General features: G+C 45.5%; 1 protein-coding gene across 10 annotated transcripts in view; it reads left to right on the top strand.

Moving 5' to 3' along the window:
* The window catches only part of Cacna1e (calcium voltage-gated channel subunit alpha1 E), a 455,810-nt gene that overhangs the window by 163,002 nt on the left and 273,993 nt on the right, over positions 1-18,815 (top strand). For all 10 annotated transcript variants that reach the window (XM_051147601.1, XM_051147606.1, XM_051147600.1 and 7 more), the window contains 2 exons: positions 16,499-16,604; positions 17,344-17,483. In XM_051147601.1, coding sequence (XP_051003558.1) covers positions 16,499-16,604; positions 17,344-17,483 — 246 coding nt within the window. The remainder of the gene's footprint in view (positions 1-16,498; positions 16,605-17,343; positions 17,484-18,815) is intronic.

Below are 18,815 nucleotides of genomic sequence, written 5' to 3'. Positions count from 1 at the left end.
CCCAGGCTTGTGAGCACAGCATTCGGTTAGATGCCAGTCTTAGGTTCATGGGATGCACCTCTCTTGTGTAGGGCGTCAGAGAGAGGTCCCGTGCCGTACCTGTGGCAGATGTGGCCTTTCGGGCCAGGAGAGTTGCTCTCCACCACTGTCACAGCTGTGTGACCCCGAGGCTTTAGTTTTTTCCACCACCATTGGTGGTGCATTTTTGTGGTGTCTGCACGGTCTCTCTGAAGAAGCAGGAAAATGTGTTTTAGGTTTGTCCCTCGGTCCTTCTGCCCTTCAGGGAGGTGTAATAACATGAGACGCGGCTGCGCAGTCAGGACGTGCTGACTAGAAAAAAGAAGTGCTCTGGGCAGCGACGTGAGTGGACACAGGGTGCTGCGAGGGGCCTCCTGGACCAGAAAGGAAGCTCTGGAAAGTGTGCATAGGACTCATTAGTTTATCTGTGAGTTGAAATGTTTTAAACTGTGTCAGTTTCCCCAGTTTTCACACCGTTGTCCCATGGGGCTGGTCAGAGTAAAAAAAAAAAAAAAAAAAAACATGAAACGAATTTTCAACAGTTACTAACATCCTGGCAATTTCCAGCCGTGTGCTGTTGGGAACTAGTTTGCTACTATTCTGTCAGCCGCCATTTCTTTCAGTAGGAGATTTCCATCAGCACCAGGGCTAATTACTCATTTGGGTCCTTTGCATTGAAGTCAGGTGTGTACACTCTGCCAGTTTTGGTAAAGCCTCAGTCTTGAAACTTTAGCTTGCCTCAGAATCACCTGGGTGGCTTTGTTAGCATGTAGCTTCGTGGGTCTGACTCTTACTGACTCAGTAAGTCTGAAACGGGATCTGTGAATTCTTATGTAGCACAGGTTTCCAAGAGCTCTTGCCACTGCTGCTTCTGGAAGCTATGTTGAGAGGTGCTGCTTCATATGTACAGTTTTGCTCTGTGCCTTGTCATACCTTTAGAGACATCATCGTAAGAATTGCTAATCAGCTGGGCTGTCCTAGCACATACCTTTAATCCCAGCCCTTAGGCAGCAGAGGCCAGCTGAGCTCTTTGAGTTCAAGACCAGCCTGGTCTACAGAGCAAGTTATAGGATAGCCAGGGCTACACAGAGAAACCCTTTTTTGAAAAGTAAAACAAAACTGCTAAGGAGATTGCCCAGTCTAGATCTGTCTCTGATCCGCTAACCTAAATCTCTGCTGTGAACAGAAATTTATTCTTTGAGCTCAGACAGTGAGGCTTCCAGATCATTCTATCAAAGTAACGGTGAGATCTTGGGTATAGAAATGGACTCTTGATTTTTTGACATTATTAACTTTGAGTTAGTTCATCTTATTCTTTTTGGCCTTATGACTGAGAACAGGCTTTTAGGGGAATGGGTCCATCTGTTGTAATCGCAGCACCCAGTACAATGCTGGCACATGGCGAGTAGTGCATATTATTTTATTGAATGATTTGTAATTAAATATGTTGCTATTGATTTAACAAGCATCAACAAAGTGATTATGCTGTCTCTAGTACTGCTGTGGCTGGGATCTACAGGACCTGGGCACTGTGGTGGCAGTGTAAGAGCACTGCCTGCTGGGAGAAAGTCAGGGGTCATTACATGGGAATTGGGGAGTTATAAAAGACAAGTATTACTTCACAGTTTCCTTCAGAATTGCCCCAATTTCCATATGACCCACTGCAGACTTCCCCACTGTCAAAGAAAATGCAGTGTTTATTATTTGAAAAATTTCTACAAAAACTCTTGTTAATTGGCACCCAGAGATCCATAATGTAATGACAATTGACATTTCTATTGATGGCCTCGAGATACATAGCATGCTGACGTGCTTCCTGAATATTGTCAATCAACTGTTTAGTGCACTATGTTCCAACAGTCTGAATGGACCATGCATCATATTCTGAGCTTTCACAAATTATAGTCCACATCTACACATCAATTAGTTATAAATAATTTATTTATATTTTTAATTTTAAGTACATTGATGTTTGCCTGCATGTATGTCTGTGTGAAGGTATCAGATCCCCTGAACTGCAGTTACAAACAGTTGTGAGCTGCCATGTGGGTACTGGGAATTGAACCTAGGTTCTCTGGAAGAACAATGGTGCTCTTAAGCATTGAGCCATCTCTCCAGCTCACAGTTCATTAATTTTTCATATATCAATTTGTTAAGATATCCCAAGATTTCTGTAGGGATACTGGGCTCTCAGGTAGAGTATTTCCTAACTACATACCACAAACCTTAAATCTCGTATGGTAGGAACCCTGTGTGAAAGGGCTACAAAGAAAGGTTTGCCCAAGACTGACAAGACAGACTGGCATGGGATCTCACATTCTACCCAGAAAATATGAATTCAACCAGAAGCCCTTCTCCATCTCCAGAAGCTTAATGACAAAACGCTCTCTGTTACTTAAAACCCTTAAGAACGAGACATCAAAATGGCCCTCTGGAGCTCCCATGTGCTCTGTGAGTCCCTTTGGTTTCTGCTCTATGAGGAAATGCTGATCCAGTCCACTTGTTTACTTCCTGTTCCTGTGATGCACAGCATCATTGTAGAGAGGAACTCTCTGTGATGGTGGTTGTGTTTTGATTTGTATTATCTGACAGGGTACTCTATGTGTGCCTACATTTTATCTGATTTTAGTTAATTTATATTTAAATGCCTAAGCATGGCTAGAGGCAGGGGCAGAAATCTGTTTCCTCTGGGGCCTAACGTTTATTAACTTTGTAGTTGAGCTTCCGTGGCTTGGCGAACAGGGTGTCTCAGGACCCGCAGCAACTGTCTCAGTTTCCATCCTCGCTCCCGTTCTAGCCAGTCTACTGACAGCAAAGGCCACTATCTTTGACTAGGCCTTCGGGTCCTTACATTTGCCCCCCTAGGTTCTTAGAGGTCATTTTCTTTTTGACACCTTCCTTGGTTGCTCTTGGAAGAATGCGACCAAGCACTTCCTCCATTGGGCCCTTGTTTATTACATTGTCCTCACCCTTCCCCATGACTTTTATTTTGGTTGAAAAGATGACCTGCAAGGGGAGGGGCCATTTTCTATTATTGTTTTTAAATTCCCAGAATATAGAACAATATAAACATATTTATTTCAGTAAATATGATTTTGAACTTTTTTTTTTTTTTTTTTTTTTTTTTAGAAATGGCCTTAAGCTTGTGATCAACTAAAAGCTTATGTTCTTTTCACATGAGGAGATGACAGAAGTTTCCCCCCTACTGTATCTTCAGTTTGATTTTTAGCTTGATAGTTGGGATCCAGGTTTGTTTAGGGTACTGTTATCTCCTAGTTTGTTTCTGATGTTTCAAGTGAAAAAGAAAGCCAGTATCCGTCTATAGCCACCAGGCTCCAGCCTTTCTTACATCTAAACAAACTAGCAGCCACAAGTATTATTATAAACACCTTTTCCCCTTTTATTTGTTTATCTAATCACTTTACAGTCTTATCCCAGCCCCTCCCTCCTCTCCTCCCAGTCCCATCCTCATGTTCCCTCTTCCCATTTCTCCCCTCCTTCTTCTCAGAGAAGGGGAGGCCCTCAAGTGGCACCAACCCAACCTGGTACCTCAAGTCTCAGCAGGACTAAGTGCATCCTCTCCCACTGAGGCCGGACAAGGTAGCCCAGCTAGGGGAAAGGGATCCAAAGACAGGCAACAGCGCCAGAGACAGCTCCTTCTCTTATTGTTGGGGGACCCACATGTGACCAAGTTGCACATCTGCTACATATGTGTAGGGGGGTCTAGGTCCAGCCCGTGCATGCTCTTTGGTCACTGGTCTCGTCCCTGTGAGTCCCCACGGGCTCAGGTCAGTTTACTCTGTAGGTCTTCTTGTGGTGTCCTTGACCCCTCCAGCTCCGCATCTTAAATGTGGGGAAGCTGAGGCCAAAGAAGGTTAAATTTACTTTCCCAAGTCCATCCCCAGAGAACCTGACTGTAGGTGACGGGCTCCAATGCTTCATTGCTGGCGCTGTCTGCCACACATTTGTTGTCTCTGGACAGGGCTGCTTAATGAATGAGACACCCTACCTGCTCTGTGTCATCTACAGAATTGATAGGCAAGTGCTGTGAGAGTTGAGCCAAGTAATTAATAAAAATATAGTTAGAATTAGGGACTCTCTTCTGCCGATCTTCATTGTCTTAATAAGTCCTCATGGACCGCTCAGCTTTTCTCAAATCCTTTGAACTGCTCTTGAGCCAACTGACGCTTCTCTATATTGTCTGTAAAAATACCATGGGGGATATCCGTGCCACATGCTTCGCTGGAATCCATGCATACATTCATGACTGTTTCATGTCTATTTAAGCTAGGGTGCAGTATCTTGCTTTTTCCACCTAAGGTATTGTTTTCAGAGTCTCAGTCAATATTTTATTTTATTTACTAGATAATTAAAAAAAAAAAAAAAAAAGCCTCAGGAGCTGAGGAGACCTTCAAGGCCCAGCTGATGACAATGTTGTCTTAGAGTTTAGGAACCACCAGTCCCCTGTTCAGAGCAGAAGAGCGCACCATTGTTGAGAGCGTGGCCTCCTGGATCAAATCTCAATTCCAACTCCTAGCTTTCTCCTAGCTGCCTCCTAGCTGTCCGTGGAGTCAACCTGCCTAGCTCTGCTCCATCTCAAAGCCCCCAAACGTCAAGTGGAAATGGTGATTTAGCCTATAAGGCACGTTGTGTTGGATTTTCTCAGCGTTTGTGTGAGGCATTATGTATAAACTCCACAGTATAGTGGTAGGCACAAAGTAACGTGTGAATGACTCTTAGGTATTAGTATCTAGTTAATTATGGATGAATCAGCACGAAATATCCACAGCCAAGTTTCTCCCTTCTTACAGTATTGTCTTGCTTTGTCTTGGCTTTTGGCAGATTTCTAACTGGGCTTTTGCCAGATACGGTTCTGTGTAGGTCTCTGTGGTTACCTGAGCCTCGGGGCTTCACACCTCAGCTATGAGGCAGAACTTATTTCCCCCTGCCAGGCTCACCTGGGAGGACTGTTTCTAGGCCAGCGCCAGCTACTGCGAATAAAAGTCCTCTGCAAACATGTCAGATATTAGTACATGGGCTATAATGATGATACAGTTCATTAAAAAAACCCTAACATTTACTAAATGCCTACTGGATGCCGGGGTGCTGTGCTGAGTGCTCCCCACGGGAAGCACCTGTTGAAATCATCTTCATGACCACATCAGAGAGACACCCAGTTTTTTCCCCCCACATCCCACAGTCAACAGATAAGGTATGGAGAGCTTATTTGCTTAATATGACCCACTGAGCGAGAGCTTGAGGCCTGGTTAGAGTTAGTGTATTTTTTTTTAAACTGCTGCAGCTAGACTTACATAAAACTTTTCTTCTCGCTTTCTTACAATTATTGAGTTTACTTTTTTTTTTTAAATAAAACTTAAAGCGTTTACATCAAAATTGGTCATCTTTTGTATGTTTTTCAAATACTGATTTTTACACCAATATTTTTCCCAGGACTCATCCAGATTTAAGTTGCAGGAAATAAAAATTTGAGGAGCAACGATGGAGCAGGATTTTCCCAGCAAGCTGCTGACTAAAGCAGAGGAGGTGTTCAAAGCCATTAACAGCCTTAACCAAACACACCGCATTTTTGTTTTCATTTGTAGAAAATTGGTAGCCACATATTTTAGACGGCCCAATTGGAGGCAGATGGAAGCATCCCTGGGGGACACAGTCCTAACTTGGCCACCTGGCACATGCTCAGGGCTTACCAGAACTTCCAGTGTACTCTTCCTTGTCTCTTAGGTTTCTTAGATTTGCAAGATCTCTGTGTTTTACCAGCAAAAAGAGTTGGGAGGAGCTTCTGTCAACTGTGCAAGAAACCCCTGGAAAGGTTGGAATCCTGTGTGTGTGTGTGGGGGGGGGTGCACTCTGAGCTTTTGGAAGTGTGCCCAGTGAGCTCTGTGTGGCCATCTGTCCTGCAACCCTGAAGGGTCTTCTACCAGTGGGAACCAGACATGGATGTGTGTGAGCGTGTAGGATTTGGATGGACCATTTAGCTCCTGGAAACCAGACTGAAGAAGTCTCTGAAGCAGTAATGGGGGTGGGCAGGAAAAAGTTAAAAAACTCTCTCTCTCTCCATTCTGCTAACTTTGGATTGTATTTGCATGGAAATTAGTGTTTGTGAAATAACTGAGCCATATGGATGCACCGAGATGCATGCGTTGTTCTGGTCTGTGGATAGAGGAGCAGTTGAAGGGCGTGGGCTTATCCGGAGGTGGAGTGAATGGGTGGATGTGGCAACACAGGGAGGGGGCCGGTTTGGGGAATATGGGCCTATGTAAACGCAGAGGATCTGGACGTGTTGGCAAGATCACATTTCCTTAGCGAGAGCTATGCATAGAAGTATTTGCTTTTGAGGTCACTGCCCCTCAAGTTCTGTGAACAAGGTTGTTGCATCTCATGTGTCTGGTGACAGTTGGGGGTAGAAGATGACACCATGGGATGCACAGGCTGTGGTTTCATTTTCATCATAAACATCAGTGGACAAAGCTCAAGATAACAAAGCAAAGGAACTGATTCAGGGAAATTAGAATTGTCTAGAAGCTTTGCACACTCCTGTCTGAAAGGAGCTCGGTTGAGAACAATGTTCTCAGTAAAGTAGACCCGTTTCTCTTTTTCTTTTTCTTTATTTCTATCATATACTTTTACCAGCTCTCTATAGAGACTATCTTTCAGGCCTATACGGTCTCAGGGACAGACTAGAAAACTAATGAATGCTTATTTGTCTGATGGTCACTCTACAGTGTGTTTTTGAGACTTGCTTTAACTTAATTGATTGGTCTTCACAGATGGCTGGTGCAGGGTCACAGAACAGCTGTGGTCTTACCAGCTCTGTGTGGTAGACAATTCTCCTTCCCCTGTTCCACACTGTCTTGGGCAAAGCTCTCTTAGGCATAGGTTAAATCCTGGGATATCTTGGTCTATGTCATTGGGGTGCAAGTTTGGGTTGGACTCTGGGATCTTTGGTTGGTCTCATCTTCTTTAGAGCCCCACTGCTGCACGACCTCCATTGCTCTGCAGAGAAGCTTTCCATGTGAAACACCAATTTTCCTTTCAGCTGGTGATTCTGTAATTCAGTTGGGGCAGAGAGCCACTTATTTTCTAGAGTGAGAGATGGGTCACTTACCTCATTCATTTAGGCTTCTTCCTCCCTCTTCATTTATTTCTCCCTCTCTTCCTCTGTCCTCCATATTTTGTGAGATAACTTTTTTTCTGTAGTCCAGATGCTATTGCGTCAGCCTGAAGGGATCGTTGGGTTTCAGTGTGCACTACCATGCCCAGCTGCTCTGTTTCCTTTGTGTGTATTTTGATCACTGGTGGATTCGTCTCGCTTCCCTTGCAGGCTATTGTGAGAGAGATGGAGCCCCCTGGGCACCTTGGATTTCAGCCTAAGATAATAAAGTAATTACTTCTGAGAGGTGTTGTGTTGGCAAAAGCACTCACCTATGGCTTCTTCAGGCAGACCTCTGGCTCCTCCAGACTTCCTGAAGATAGGTCTGGACAAATGAGGCCGAGGGACAGAGCCACTGTCACCCAGCAGGCCCTGATGTCCCTGACTGAAGACTTTCTAACCTTGATTCCTCCTGGTTAAAATAACCTCTAAGTATATAAAGATTGACTGAGCATAATGCCCATCAAATGGAGAAATTCCTGAACACTCTTGACAATCTCCCAGAAACAGGAAACCTACAGTAAGTCGTATGCTGGGATGGGCCTCTCCATGCCCCCAAGTGTCTTTCGTGTATGCTCCACAATCTCTCATGTAAATTAGTAATTCCAAATTGGTCATAGGGAGAATATTGACCATCTAGCATTTGCAAGGGCTTTCATACCGATAGCATTTATTAGCATGGCATTTCATTTGCCTCTTAACAAAATAATTCGTTTTCTTATGGACAGAGGCAAATTTCTGTATTCTCTCAGATCTGCCTTTGGGAGAGGAGGTGTCTCACTCTCTAGAATAGCTTAAAAATCATGGGAGCCCTCCGTTCCAAGGTGGCCTTTGGATGTTTGAAAGCACCTATGTTGCCTCTTATGTCTTCCCTGTGCAAGTTGAGCATAGTTCCTTCCACAGGTGCTCATCTGGTTTCCTGGCTGGCTGGTGTCTTTGAACATGGATACCGTTGTAGAGCTCTCAACAGGAAACAAAATTTCTCCAGGCAACCCTCTATGATCTTTTTAACAAAATGTTCTTCATTTTCTTGATCCATTTTCAGCAGCATTTGATGCCCGCCCTGTAATGAGTGATGCTATGAAGTAGGGTACAGTTTTGGGTGTGGCTTCTCATTGTAGCTCATGTTATTTTGCTTTTTTCCTCTAAAGTACAAGTTGCTGCCAGAACTCTTGATGGACCGGGATTTGTCAGAGTGTCATCAAAACACTAATTTTCATTTCCGAAACAAGTAATCTCCCCACTGCTGATTTGTTTTCTATCAAAGACTTCCAGCGTGCACCTTTTCTTCATTCAGTCATTTGTCTCTTGATCACCAAAACTGTGTGTGGAATGACAGCTGTTTTAAATCCAAGATCCAGTCAGACACATAACAAGTGAGTTTGTTAAGACTTCTCCAGGTGACCGTCATTGAAATGGCACGAGCAACAGAAAGGGGAGGGCAGAGCGGTCTCTTCCCCCCCCCACCCCAGAAGTATACCTTCCCATTCCCCAGCAACCATGTGGTGCAAATGGGTCTAGAACTGACTTCTACTTATCCCCTGTCCCTTTGTCACTCCTTCCTTTCGGTGGATTTATTAGGGGACAGGGTCTTGGAAGTCAGGCAGAATTCTTTGATGCAGAAAGTGTGAGAGATGAGACGTAGTTTCATAGTTAACAACAAAAGAGGAATGCTAAGGGTCATTTGTCTTGAATAATTTGAGTCCATGGACCTCTGTAGTAGTGTACCTAGACTGCTCCTGCCGGCGAAAAGTCCTCTGAGCACTCCTCTGCCTCTGTATTGTGTTTTCAATGTTGCTTTCCTTGTCATCCATTCACAGGGCTTGAGGTCTTTAGGAGCAGGTGTAACGGCATTTCCATCTCTTGACAGGGGAAGGGTGGGTTGAAAGAGAGTTGCGTGAGCATTCAGGGTTGCCTGTCAGATGGTGGATTGGAAAAGGAGCGGTTGTCATGGTGATGGAAGGTTGCATCCCACCACCATGGAAACCAAACTTAAAAAGATAGTGTTAAGGCTGGAAGTCACATGATACATTTTGTTTGTTTGTTTGTTTTTTAAGGAAAAGGGGTTTAATTTTTACCCATCTGATTTTTGTTTTTGAAAGACAAGATTGGGAGGTGAGAACAATTGTGCTGAGGAAAGCAATGAGATCATAAAATGGGGCAGCGTGGAGTACTCAGAGACTTCTTCTCGTGTTTCTACTTGTTGCGGTACAGTTTTCCAGCCATGGTGGGGAGGGGAAGGGCAATGTGGTATGGAGTTTCACATTTGCTGTCAGAGCCCTGCACTGGTAACTCACAGAGAGAAGCATGTGCTAGCTCTCCAGTCCTGTGAGGGGCCTCGGTCCCACCCTCAGCTGATCTGCTGAGGACAGAGACAGAACCTGAGAGCAAGGCTTGCAGAAGAACACGGAAATGGAGCTGAGCACATGGCTTGTTCCATAAGTGAGGGTAGTCCATATGTGAGGGCGGTCCATATGTGAGGGCGGTCCATATGTTGATGATACATTATACAATCAGATGACATTTACAGCTTTGGGGGTTGGTGGAAGTCAGTGCCCTGCTTATTCAATCCATTCTAAAAGTTGTTTGTTTGTTGTTTTGTTTTTAAATCTGTTAGTCACAGGACTGAAAACAAACCCAGGATAAATTATACTTAGGCTGTAGACTTGCAACATTCCTACCTCCCCACGATCACTGACGTTCTAGTTAGTTGATCGGCCTTACAAACGGCTCAGAGTAAGGCACAGTTTCTTCCCAGGAAACTTTTGTTCACACTTGCTTTGGGCTGTTCCATCTGGCCAGGCAGGGCAGAGGAATGAATGTTCAGATGTTCAGACAGAGCTTCTGCACTTGACCTCTCACACCAGGATTGACCTCTTACCCTAGGCCCTCTCATCTGACAGATATGGGCAGCTAGCTTCGAGGCATTAGAAAGCCTTGTTGAAGTTCCATCGTTTTCTCTCCCACTTGCCCCACCTACGCCTTCCATTGTGATCAGGAGAGAAAGTGGTGAAATGCCCGCCTCCCTCATGAAGGCAGCTGACCCTAGGCCTGCTCTACCAAGTGCGAATTACCCTCTCAGACTGAAGGGCTGTAAGCTTGCCCTCATGGCATATGAAGACGCATTAGGCAGTAGAGAGTCCTGTGGGGGCATTTGGCTTCGGAAGGGTTGCGGAGGATCACACCAGGTAAAAACACAATCTGTCTACGTGCTGGCCACCGTGACGGCTGTGTCTGTGGTTTAAGCACAGGTCCTGCCCCTTCATTGTTACTCATCTCTGCAGGACAGATGCATCTTTCTCCACCACCTCAGGCAGAGTGGATGTGATCTCACTTGCATGACCTCACTGTGGCTCCAGCAGGGTCTGTAAGAGCTGGAGTCGGACATCTGTGGTGGTGGTTCAACCCCTCCTGTCCTTAGCTCCGGCCTTTGGTGTGATGAATGTCCCTTCTAACCACCAGGAGAGATTGCATCAGAGACATCAGCTTCATAAATCCTCCTCCGGGGATTTGGTGTTTGAAAGAGCTCTCCATATTCCCAGGAGGTCTTGGGCCAAATGTCTTTACTTTCTTCCCGGAGGCCCATTACTATAATTTTCTTTTAAATTCTTTACTGGGGTAGATGTCTTCAGGGTCAGATCATAGCTGCAGCCAGCTAGGTCCCTCCTGGAGGCTGGGACCATAAACAGATGCTTTCCTCAAAGCCTTGAGCCACAGCAGACACTTAAGACTGGATTTAGTAGGGTAATGAAAGCAACTGTGATTTGTTTAGGGGCTTTGGTGCTCATGTATCATTTTAGGTGCTGGTCCTCTTGTCTTTCTAGTATCTTCTACAGAAGTGGATGGTGGTGGCCTTCCCTACTTGGAGCACTGCGTTGGGCAACTTTGCAATGAGAGCCCTAACTCTTGTTTCTCATTGACAAGTTGTTTTTGTTTGTTTGTTTTTTTTTGTTTTTTTGTTTTTTTGTTTTTTTGTTTGTTTGTTTGTTTTTTTGTCTCCATTGCTCTCTAGGTCCAAGGCAAGATCTTGAGTTTTTTTTTTTTTTTTTTGGGTCATATAGAAACTTTGAAGAACTGTCTTTTACATTTTGTATTTATAGTGTCTCTTCTGAACCAAGCTTCTGACAGAATCACAGAATAGATAGGCTCTTTCCCTTTGAATCAATAATCATATTGCCATATTTATGTCCTCCTGAGGAGTGGTAGGCATATGCAAAGACATGGAAACCATTGTCTGAGACTTTTACGTCTCTTTAAATCACACATCCCTAAACAAGGAGCCTGAAGGGAAAACAGGATTTAGACCCTATTGCAGGCCATTGTCTTGGGTCTGTGGCTAGTGCTAGGGATGGCTAGTGGAGGTTGAGAACTATCTCCTGAGAGACAGGGAGCAATTGTAGCGAGGCTCCAGAGTTCTAGCAAGTGCCAAAGTGGCCACATTTTTTTTTTTTTCCCCCACAGAAGCAATTTTTTTTTTCCGTTAGGTCTGGAACTTGAAGAGAACACAGTGTTCTGTCAACCTGCCTGTCCCTGGTGGCCCTCAGATCATATTCATTTGCCTTATGCATGGTGACAAAGGCTCCGAGAGGGGACAGCTGAGAGCAGAGTGGTCTCAGAACACCTGGGTGCATACTTTCCCACTACTCCCTACATTGGCTGTCTGCAGCCTAAGTCTTTGCCAAGCCTGTGCCTCCAGCTGGGAAGCCGAGAGGCTGGCTTGAGTCAGTCAGCCATGCTTCCAGAGCAGTGCAGGGCTCCACCTCAACCCAGGTTCCTGGGGCTCCGTTGGCAAGCAAAGCCGGCACCACAGCAGTACCAGGTCCACCCTCTGTCTTGCCCCAGCTTTCTCTGCTAAAGAAGGAACTAAACAAATGGCAGGTGTGCAGGCCGAGCCACGCTGCTCAAATTAGCTGTGTTGCTAGGGAAACAAGTCAACTGGTTGAAGGAAGGAGCATTGGGTAAAAGGGATAAATCAATAAGCAAGCCTATTTTTATCATTTCCCTAATGATTGTCTTGAGGCTTCTAGACAGGGAAGGAGAAGGGAGAGCTGTGGAGACACCGGCCCTCATTAACGGCTCAGAGTGAGTGAGGAGCGAAGGGCTGTTTGGGAGGGGTGCCAGGGAAGTTTATGAAGTGAGGCCCCTAGCGAGCAGACAGTGAGATGGATGCTTCCTTGCAGGTTTGAAGCTCCTTTGTGGTCCTTTTCTTCTTTGGCTCAGTCTGGGCCTTTGTTCGCCCATATTTGATCTTTCAGGGATCTTGCACGGCCTTCTCTGATCGTCATCTTCCTTATATTCAAGCTGATGTGGATTTTTGGTATTGGTTTGATTTTTCCTCCCCCAGAATACACATAGCATGAATTGATTTTATGATTATAAGTTAATACATGCTCATTATAACAGTCAGATGATGGATAAAGGAGTAAAGGAAAAAATGAAAATAACCCTAGTACTCAGAGAAAACTGATTATCCTTCCAATAAAGTGGGACCCTCCTCCACCTCTCTCTCTCTCTCTCTCTCTCTCTCTCTCTCTCTCTCTCTCTCTCTGTCTCTCTCTCTCCCTAAAGAGAATGTCTGTACATGCTTGCTTCTCTTCTTTTTCTTTTTTAATAATGTATGCCCACAGTATACAGTACAAAAGTTCCGATGGGAATGTTGTATAGAGAGAATGTGCGATGTCTTTTTATAATGGTACCACATTATGGTGTCCCTGTACTACCTATGTATTGATTAGTCACCTATTAATTAAATATCAGTCATTAGATACCCACTATTTCCAAGCACAGTATTGATCAGCAGGGATAGGCAAAGTCTCTGGCCTCAGTTTCCCAGACCTTTCTGCTTCATTGGCTGCATGTGTCCTGGCCCTTAGAACACAGTCTCTACTCTGTGATGGGCATTCTACAGATAATGCTTCATGCTGGGCCCAGACCGTAATGGGGGCCACTGAATTCCAAGGCAGAATGAGAAGTCTGCACAGATAGACTTTCATCCTGTCACTGACTGACTGTGGCTGCCAGGAAGGGTGCTGGTCTTTGCAGCCGTGGTGACATGTCGCTCCCTTTGACCTCTTCACGGCATATCTTTTGCATTGCCTGTGAGGCACGTAAGTTGAAGCTGTGGGCTCTTATCTACAGTCTTCCCTTGGTGATGGAACAGGGCCTATGCTATTGGGCTTGACGTCTGCTGGTGAGTGAAAAGATGGGCGCGTATAGGAGCCTGTACTGAGCAGAGGGAGCGGAGGGCTGGCTTGTGCTTCCTCCTGCATTTAAAATTGATTAAGCTCCTCCTATGTACCAGAATCTCTGCTAAGCACTGCCTGTGTAGAGTTAAACGAAGCACCTGCTTTCAAGGTATAGTTTTTTGGAGGAGAGAAATAGAAGATACCAAAGCGGGGGGGGGGCCAGGGGGGGAGTATGCAATGCAAAGAAAAATGAGGCATAGGGAAAAATGCCACCAGGGGAAGTTTTAGCTCATGACTAGAAAAGAGGAAAAAAGGCCGCTTGCAATTAATGGTAGACATCAATGGATGTCACTGTCTGTTCTTAATATTTTCTTCAGAAAAGGAAGTAGAACAGAAGCTAGAGAAAAGGGCTGGGACAGAGGCTGGGACACTGTCCCCACCCCTGTATGTCTTCCTGTTTGCCTCTGTGACATTTTCTGTTGCCTAGCCTTTCTCTCACTTACCCCTCAGAGTCCTGAGTCCATGCAAGTGGTGAGGGGGTTTCTGAGCTTGCATAGGATACTTCTAACCATGGGCAGTAACCAGGTAGACCTAGTGTTTTTGTGAACAACTTTATTAATAGAATTGATGTGTGTGTGTGTGTGTGTGTGTGTGTGTGTGTGTGTGTGTGTGTGTGTGTTACATTGAAGAGGCAATGTCACTCAACTCAGAGATAACCGGCCCTTCCTCAACTTGTGATGGGCAATGAGACCTGCTCTTTATATATATATATATATTAGGGCTCCTAATGATGTTCCTGTGGGTACCAATCCCTAGGAAGATACTCTGAACAAAGGACTGCATGGTGATGCAAGTCTGGAGTATGCTGCGTCCTGCTCCCTACCCCACCATGTGTGTGGTTACGCACTGTGTACGGTAGCATTAAAGGCTCCAAGCAGTCCTGCTGGGAAGGAACCTACTTAACTTTACTTAACCCAGGCTTCCCTCATTTATTTGATTGCAAGTTTCTGTAGCACTAGTATTTTGTGACCTACATAATAGAAACAGCACCCAGATGCCCTCAGATTCTGCAGCCATTCATCAATGCCGTGTTGGCGCGCTGTCAGTTTCCTTTCTGGACCAGTTTCCTAGGCAAGGTCAGAAATTCCTCAACCACCACTTTTGTCTTATTCTCACTGGCATCAGATTCATCTTGGAATTTCAGGCACGAGAACCAGGCCCAGGATTGCTTGGCCTGTTCCAGACTTTTGTGGGATAGTGGGCCATGGGTCAGTCTTTTGTCATCCCATGTGCAAAGCTCTAGGTTAGAGCCAGCTATATGACAGAAGTGCACCCCTTCTGGTCCTTGTGCTCTGGTGGCCTTGCCAGGGTGTATGTTGGATGGGGACTGGTCCTAAGACATGTTGGTGTGCCTGAAGCATGTTCTGCTCTCAGAGGTTGCCCTTAGCTATCAGAGTTTGAAGCAGAAAGCATGCCTAGTAGTACCGATGGGTTTCCATGTAGTGATTCCCCTCTGGCTGGGAGGGCTTCAAGAAGCATAGTAGAATCTGGGGCAGGAGTCTGTTTAGAGGTCCAATGAGGTGCATCCATTTTCCAGATCGGGTGGCTGAGCATGAGGAAGCAGAGGATTTCTGGGTTGGGGATGGTATATGAGGAGTGGAGATGTGTGGGAAGGAAGGACTGCCAGCTGTGGGAGAGTGCCTGTGACTCAGGGACACATGGGAACGCTGGGGAAGAGATGGTACTACCAAATGTGGTGGACTGGAAGAATCGCCTTCTCTCCACTCTCCTGTGCTAGCCCCAGGATCAGAGCTACCGGTGGGCCACTAACGTCTCTGTGCACAGGTGACCTCTGCCTGAAGAATGCTCTGGTCTCTGCCCCTCCCCAGAGATCCCTGAATGCTTATCTGATGACACTGACACAATATTACAGTGGGCATTGGAAGAGAGGCATTGGGGACCTCTTTGTGATCTGGTCTTCTGTACTAGCAAAGAGGGGTTTAGGACCCGTGTCCTACACTGGCAGCCCTGCTCTGTGGTGTGACAGGAGAATGGTCTCTGCTCTCCTCTCTTTGTCAGGCATACTACATTTCTCCCCCAATGTGAGTCGTGGAATTTGCCAGAGAATAGGTTGAACAGCAAGGCTAGTGACACATCTGGCTCGTGTTTGTCATAACAGTAATTACAGAATGAAATCCCAATGTGCAGAATGACTGGGCCCTGGGAGGGATCCACTGTTTGCTTTTTTCTAGCCATGCCCCCCCCCCCCCGCCCGTCTCCCCTGAGCTTGCAGCAAAGCCTTTCTGCAGGAATCAGGATGCCTGCTTTGAGTCATTTCCCCCCCCCCCACAAAGCCACAGAGAACACCTCACCTGTCATTAGAAAAACAGCAGGAAAAAGCTTGTATATTTACTCATTGGATTCACATTATGGTTTCTAGAGGCTGGATTCTGCCATGGTAGATTCCAACCCATTCTATGCCTTTCTGATGCCTCTAAATGAAGAAGCTTAGGAGAAAATAAGGTGAGTCCTAGAGCTTCTCCTGCTCCCAGAACATGAGTTCTGTTTCAGATATGAAAACAAAGGGGGCTCACACAGCATGGCTGAATATTTTCCTTTTCAGGGATTCTTCTTTCTCCCAAATTGATCAGAGGTTCCAGAGAGAAGGGTGACTCTAGATGCGATTCTGGAAGGGCAGAAGACAGCCTCAGCTGGGTCTTTATTGATGCCGAAGGTGGGTTTTCTGCCCAGGCACCTGAAAGGTTGGAAGAGCAGGACAGGATCCTGCTACCTACAGGGTTTACCTCTCTTCTTTCTTCTCCATCTATTTGAAGCCCTATTTAGTTCCTGGATTTATGTTTTATTTCACTCACTATCTGGGGCATCTGACATATTCCAACTCTATTATTTCCTCCCTGCTTCCTTTTCTTGAAGAAAGTATGTCCTTTTCATAGGCCAGTCCCAAGTGATAATGGCTCCTTGTGCTAAGAACCACCTGCGTGCGAGTGTAAATCGTTCACACTGCAAGGACCAGCAGGAAGAAGTTTGTGAGTTTATGTATGTGGCCATTTTGGAGGCTGTAGCCTGTCTTACATGAACTGGATCCTTAACTCCTCTTTTGCACGCCATTTGAGTACATGATCCTGGCCACCATCATTGCGAACTGCATTGTCCTAGCCCTGGAGCAGCATCTTCCTGAGGATGACAAGACCCCGATGTCCCGACGGCTGGTATGTGCCTGCTTTCTTCTCCCTATCTCCTCCTGGTCCCCGTGACTCAACCTCCCTTCCCAAACTTCCTTTCTCATGCATCCCTGTGAAGACTTTATTCTTTGCTGAGGGACAAGTTAGCAATAAACCTTCCTGGGACTCATGAGGAAGAGGGCATTGCAAATACCTGTGTGTACATCATGTGACAGCCAGACAAGAAGGAAGGGCATGCATGAGGGCCATTTGCTTCACTCCTCTTTCCTAAGGGACTGTTGAAGTGAGAAGGAAAAGGAGAGAGGATGCTGACAGCTGAGTGCGTTACTGGTTATGAACTTGCTAAATGCCGATCTCCTTACTCTCCTAAGGGGATGATGCACATGTCAAATATTCCTCCAGAAGAGAGTGTACAAAATCATTTTAAGTCCAAACACATGGGGAAGTGGCCAGACTAATGACCCAGGCATGAAAACTCTGAAGTTTACAGATGGTGTAGAGACCCAAGAATGGGGAAACAAACTCCTCCTGGGCAATGCTGTGCCATCAGGGACTTTCAGGAGAAAAACATCCAGTCCCTAGGTGGACACATCTGCCCATTTCTACAGCCCTTTCCCCTGCTCTGGGTATGCATGCAGCGTCATGTCTTCTTCATCCTTCAGTAACCTTAGCTGTACCCATATACAAGGCTGGTCGTCGTGGTGTGCCTGCCTGTGTCTGATAAAGATTAATCCTGTTACTGTTCCCCTATTCTTCATCCTCACAGGAGAAGACAGAACCATACTTCATTGGGATCTTTTGCTTTGAAGCCGGGATCAAAATCGTGGCTCTAGGGTTCATCTTCCATAAGGGTTCATACCTCCGCAATGGCTGGAATGTCATGGACTTCATCGTGGTTCTCAGTGGGTGAGTCTCCTTCCTCCTTGCTCTCCTTGTGTGTGTGTGTGTGTGAGTGTGTGTGTGTGTGTGTGTGTGTGTGTGTGTGTGTGTGTGTGTTGGGAGGTCCATGGTGACATGGGGTAGCAGGTACAAGGAACACAGTGTGGACAGAGATCAGAATATGGAGTAGAAGCCAAAGAAAAGATCCAGGCTAAGAGTCTTCATGTAGCTGGACCATAAAGAACCCATCTTTGGAAGAGTTGGGCACATGTAGCACTAAGCAGAGGCATGGGACCCTCAGGCGTCCCTGGCTTCCCACTTTATACTTGATAGATTGCCGGATACCCAGGTTTCCAAGGAGGAGCCTTTTAACTGAAGCAAGCAGCTTGTGCTGGTCTAGGGGAGGGGTCATCCCAAGAGATCAAACAAATGATTCAGCAGGTGTAGTTTCTTTGGGAGGTATTGGAGAAGATGCCAATTATGGTTTTCTGAACTAAAAATTAAGATCAACACACCGAGAACAGACTTAAATGATTTATTAATGGCATAGAATTGAATCCCATGAATATATTTCATAAGTCATTCTTTAGAAATTACTATAGTATATTGGAAGTGAGCCAGTGTCATAGGCACATATAGGATGGTGACCCATACAGATGAATATTTGCAACATCATTCCTTTGGGTATGAACATAGTATAAGGATGATGGGTAGATCCAACAGCCTTGGCCGCAGATGTGATGGGCTTTGGCATTGGGAGGAATGAGAATACGTCACAGCGTTTTGGTGGCCTGTGAGTCTTTAAGTCCGTTGGCTTTTGGTGCTTGCAGGGGAGCAGAATAAACTTGTATAGGTGTGACATCAAGAGTGTGGCGTGGAAATTTCCTTACTTAGCTGCCTGGCTCACTGGTGAGGACAAGCAAAGACACAGGCCACTGAAGAGAGAGACTATGTAGCCACCAGTATGATAAACAAGCATGAAGAAAAAGGAAATTTGTAGGGAGTAGTTGGGTAAGGGTGAAGACTGAAAAGGTGAGCTTGGGAGCCGTGTGTCCACTCATTGTCTTGTGATATAGACACCGTGATCACATGTTTTAGCTTTTAGGCCAATTGTGATTGGGCGAAAGAGAAACAGTTGAAGATATAATGGGTTGCAATATATCTTACAAGCAACCAGCCTCAGTATAGGTGATGGATAAATAGGGTTGAAGGCTCATGTTTAAAAAATATCTGCATCCTTTCAGAAGGATTTTCTGTAGATGATTTTTTTTTTAATTCTAATGCTACATTTTAAATATGACGTAATATATATATACATATATAGTACCACAAAAATATATTTTCACAGAAAATTCTTTG

Source organism: Acomys russatus, chromosome 6 (assembly GCF_903995435.1).
Source record: "Acomys russatus chromosome 6, mAcoRus1.1, whole genome shotgun sequence".
Classification (NCBI taxonomy): domain Eukaryota; kingdom Metazoa; phylum Chordata; class Mammalia; order Rodentia; family Muridae; genus Acomys; species Acomys russatus.
This window is presented reverse-complemented; position numbering and strand designations above follow the sequence as displayed.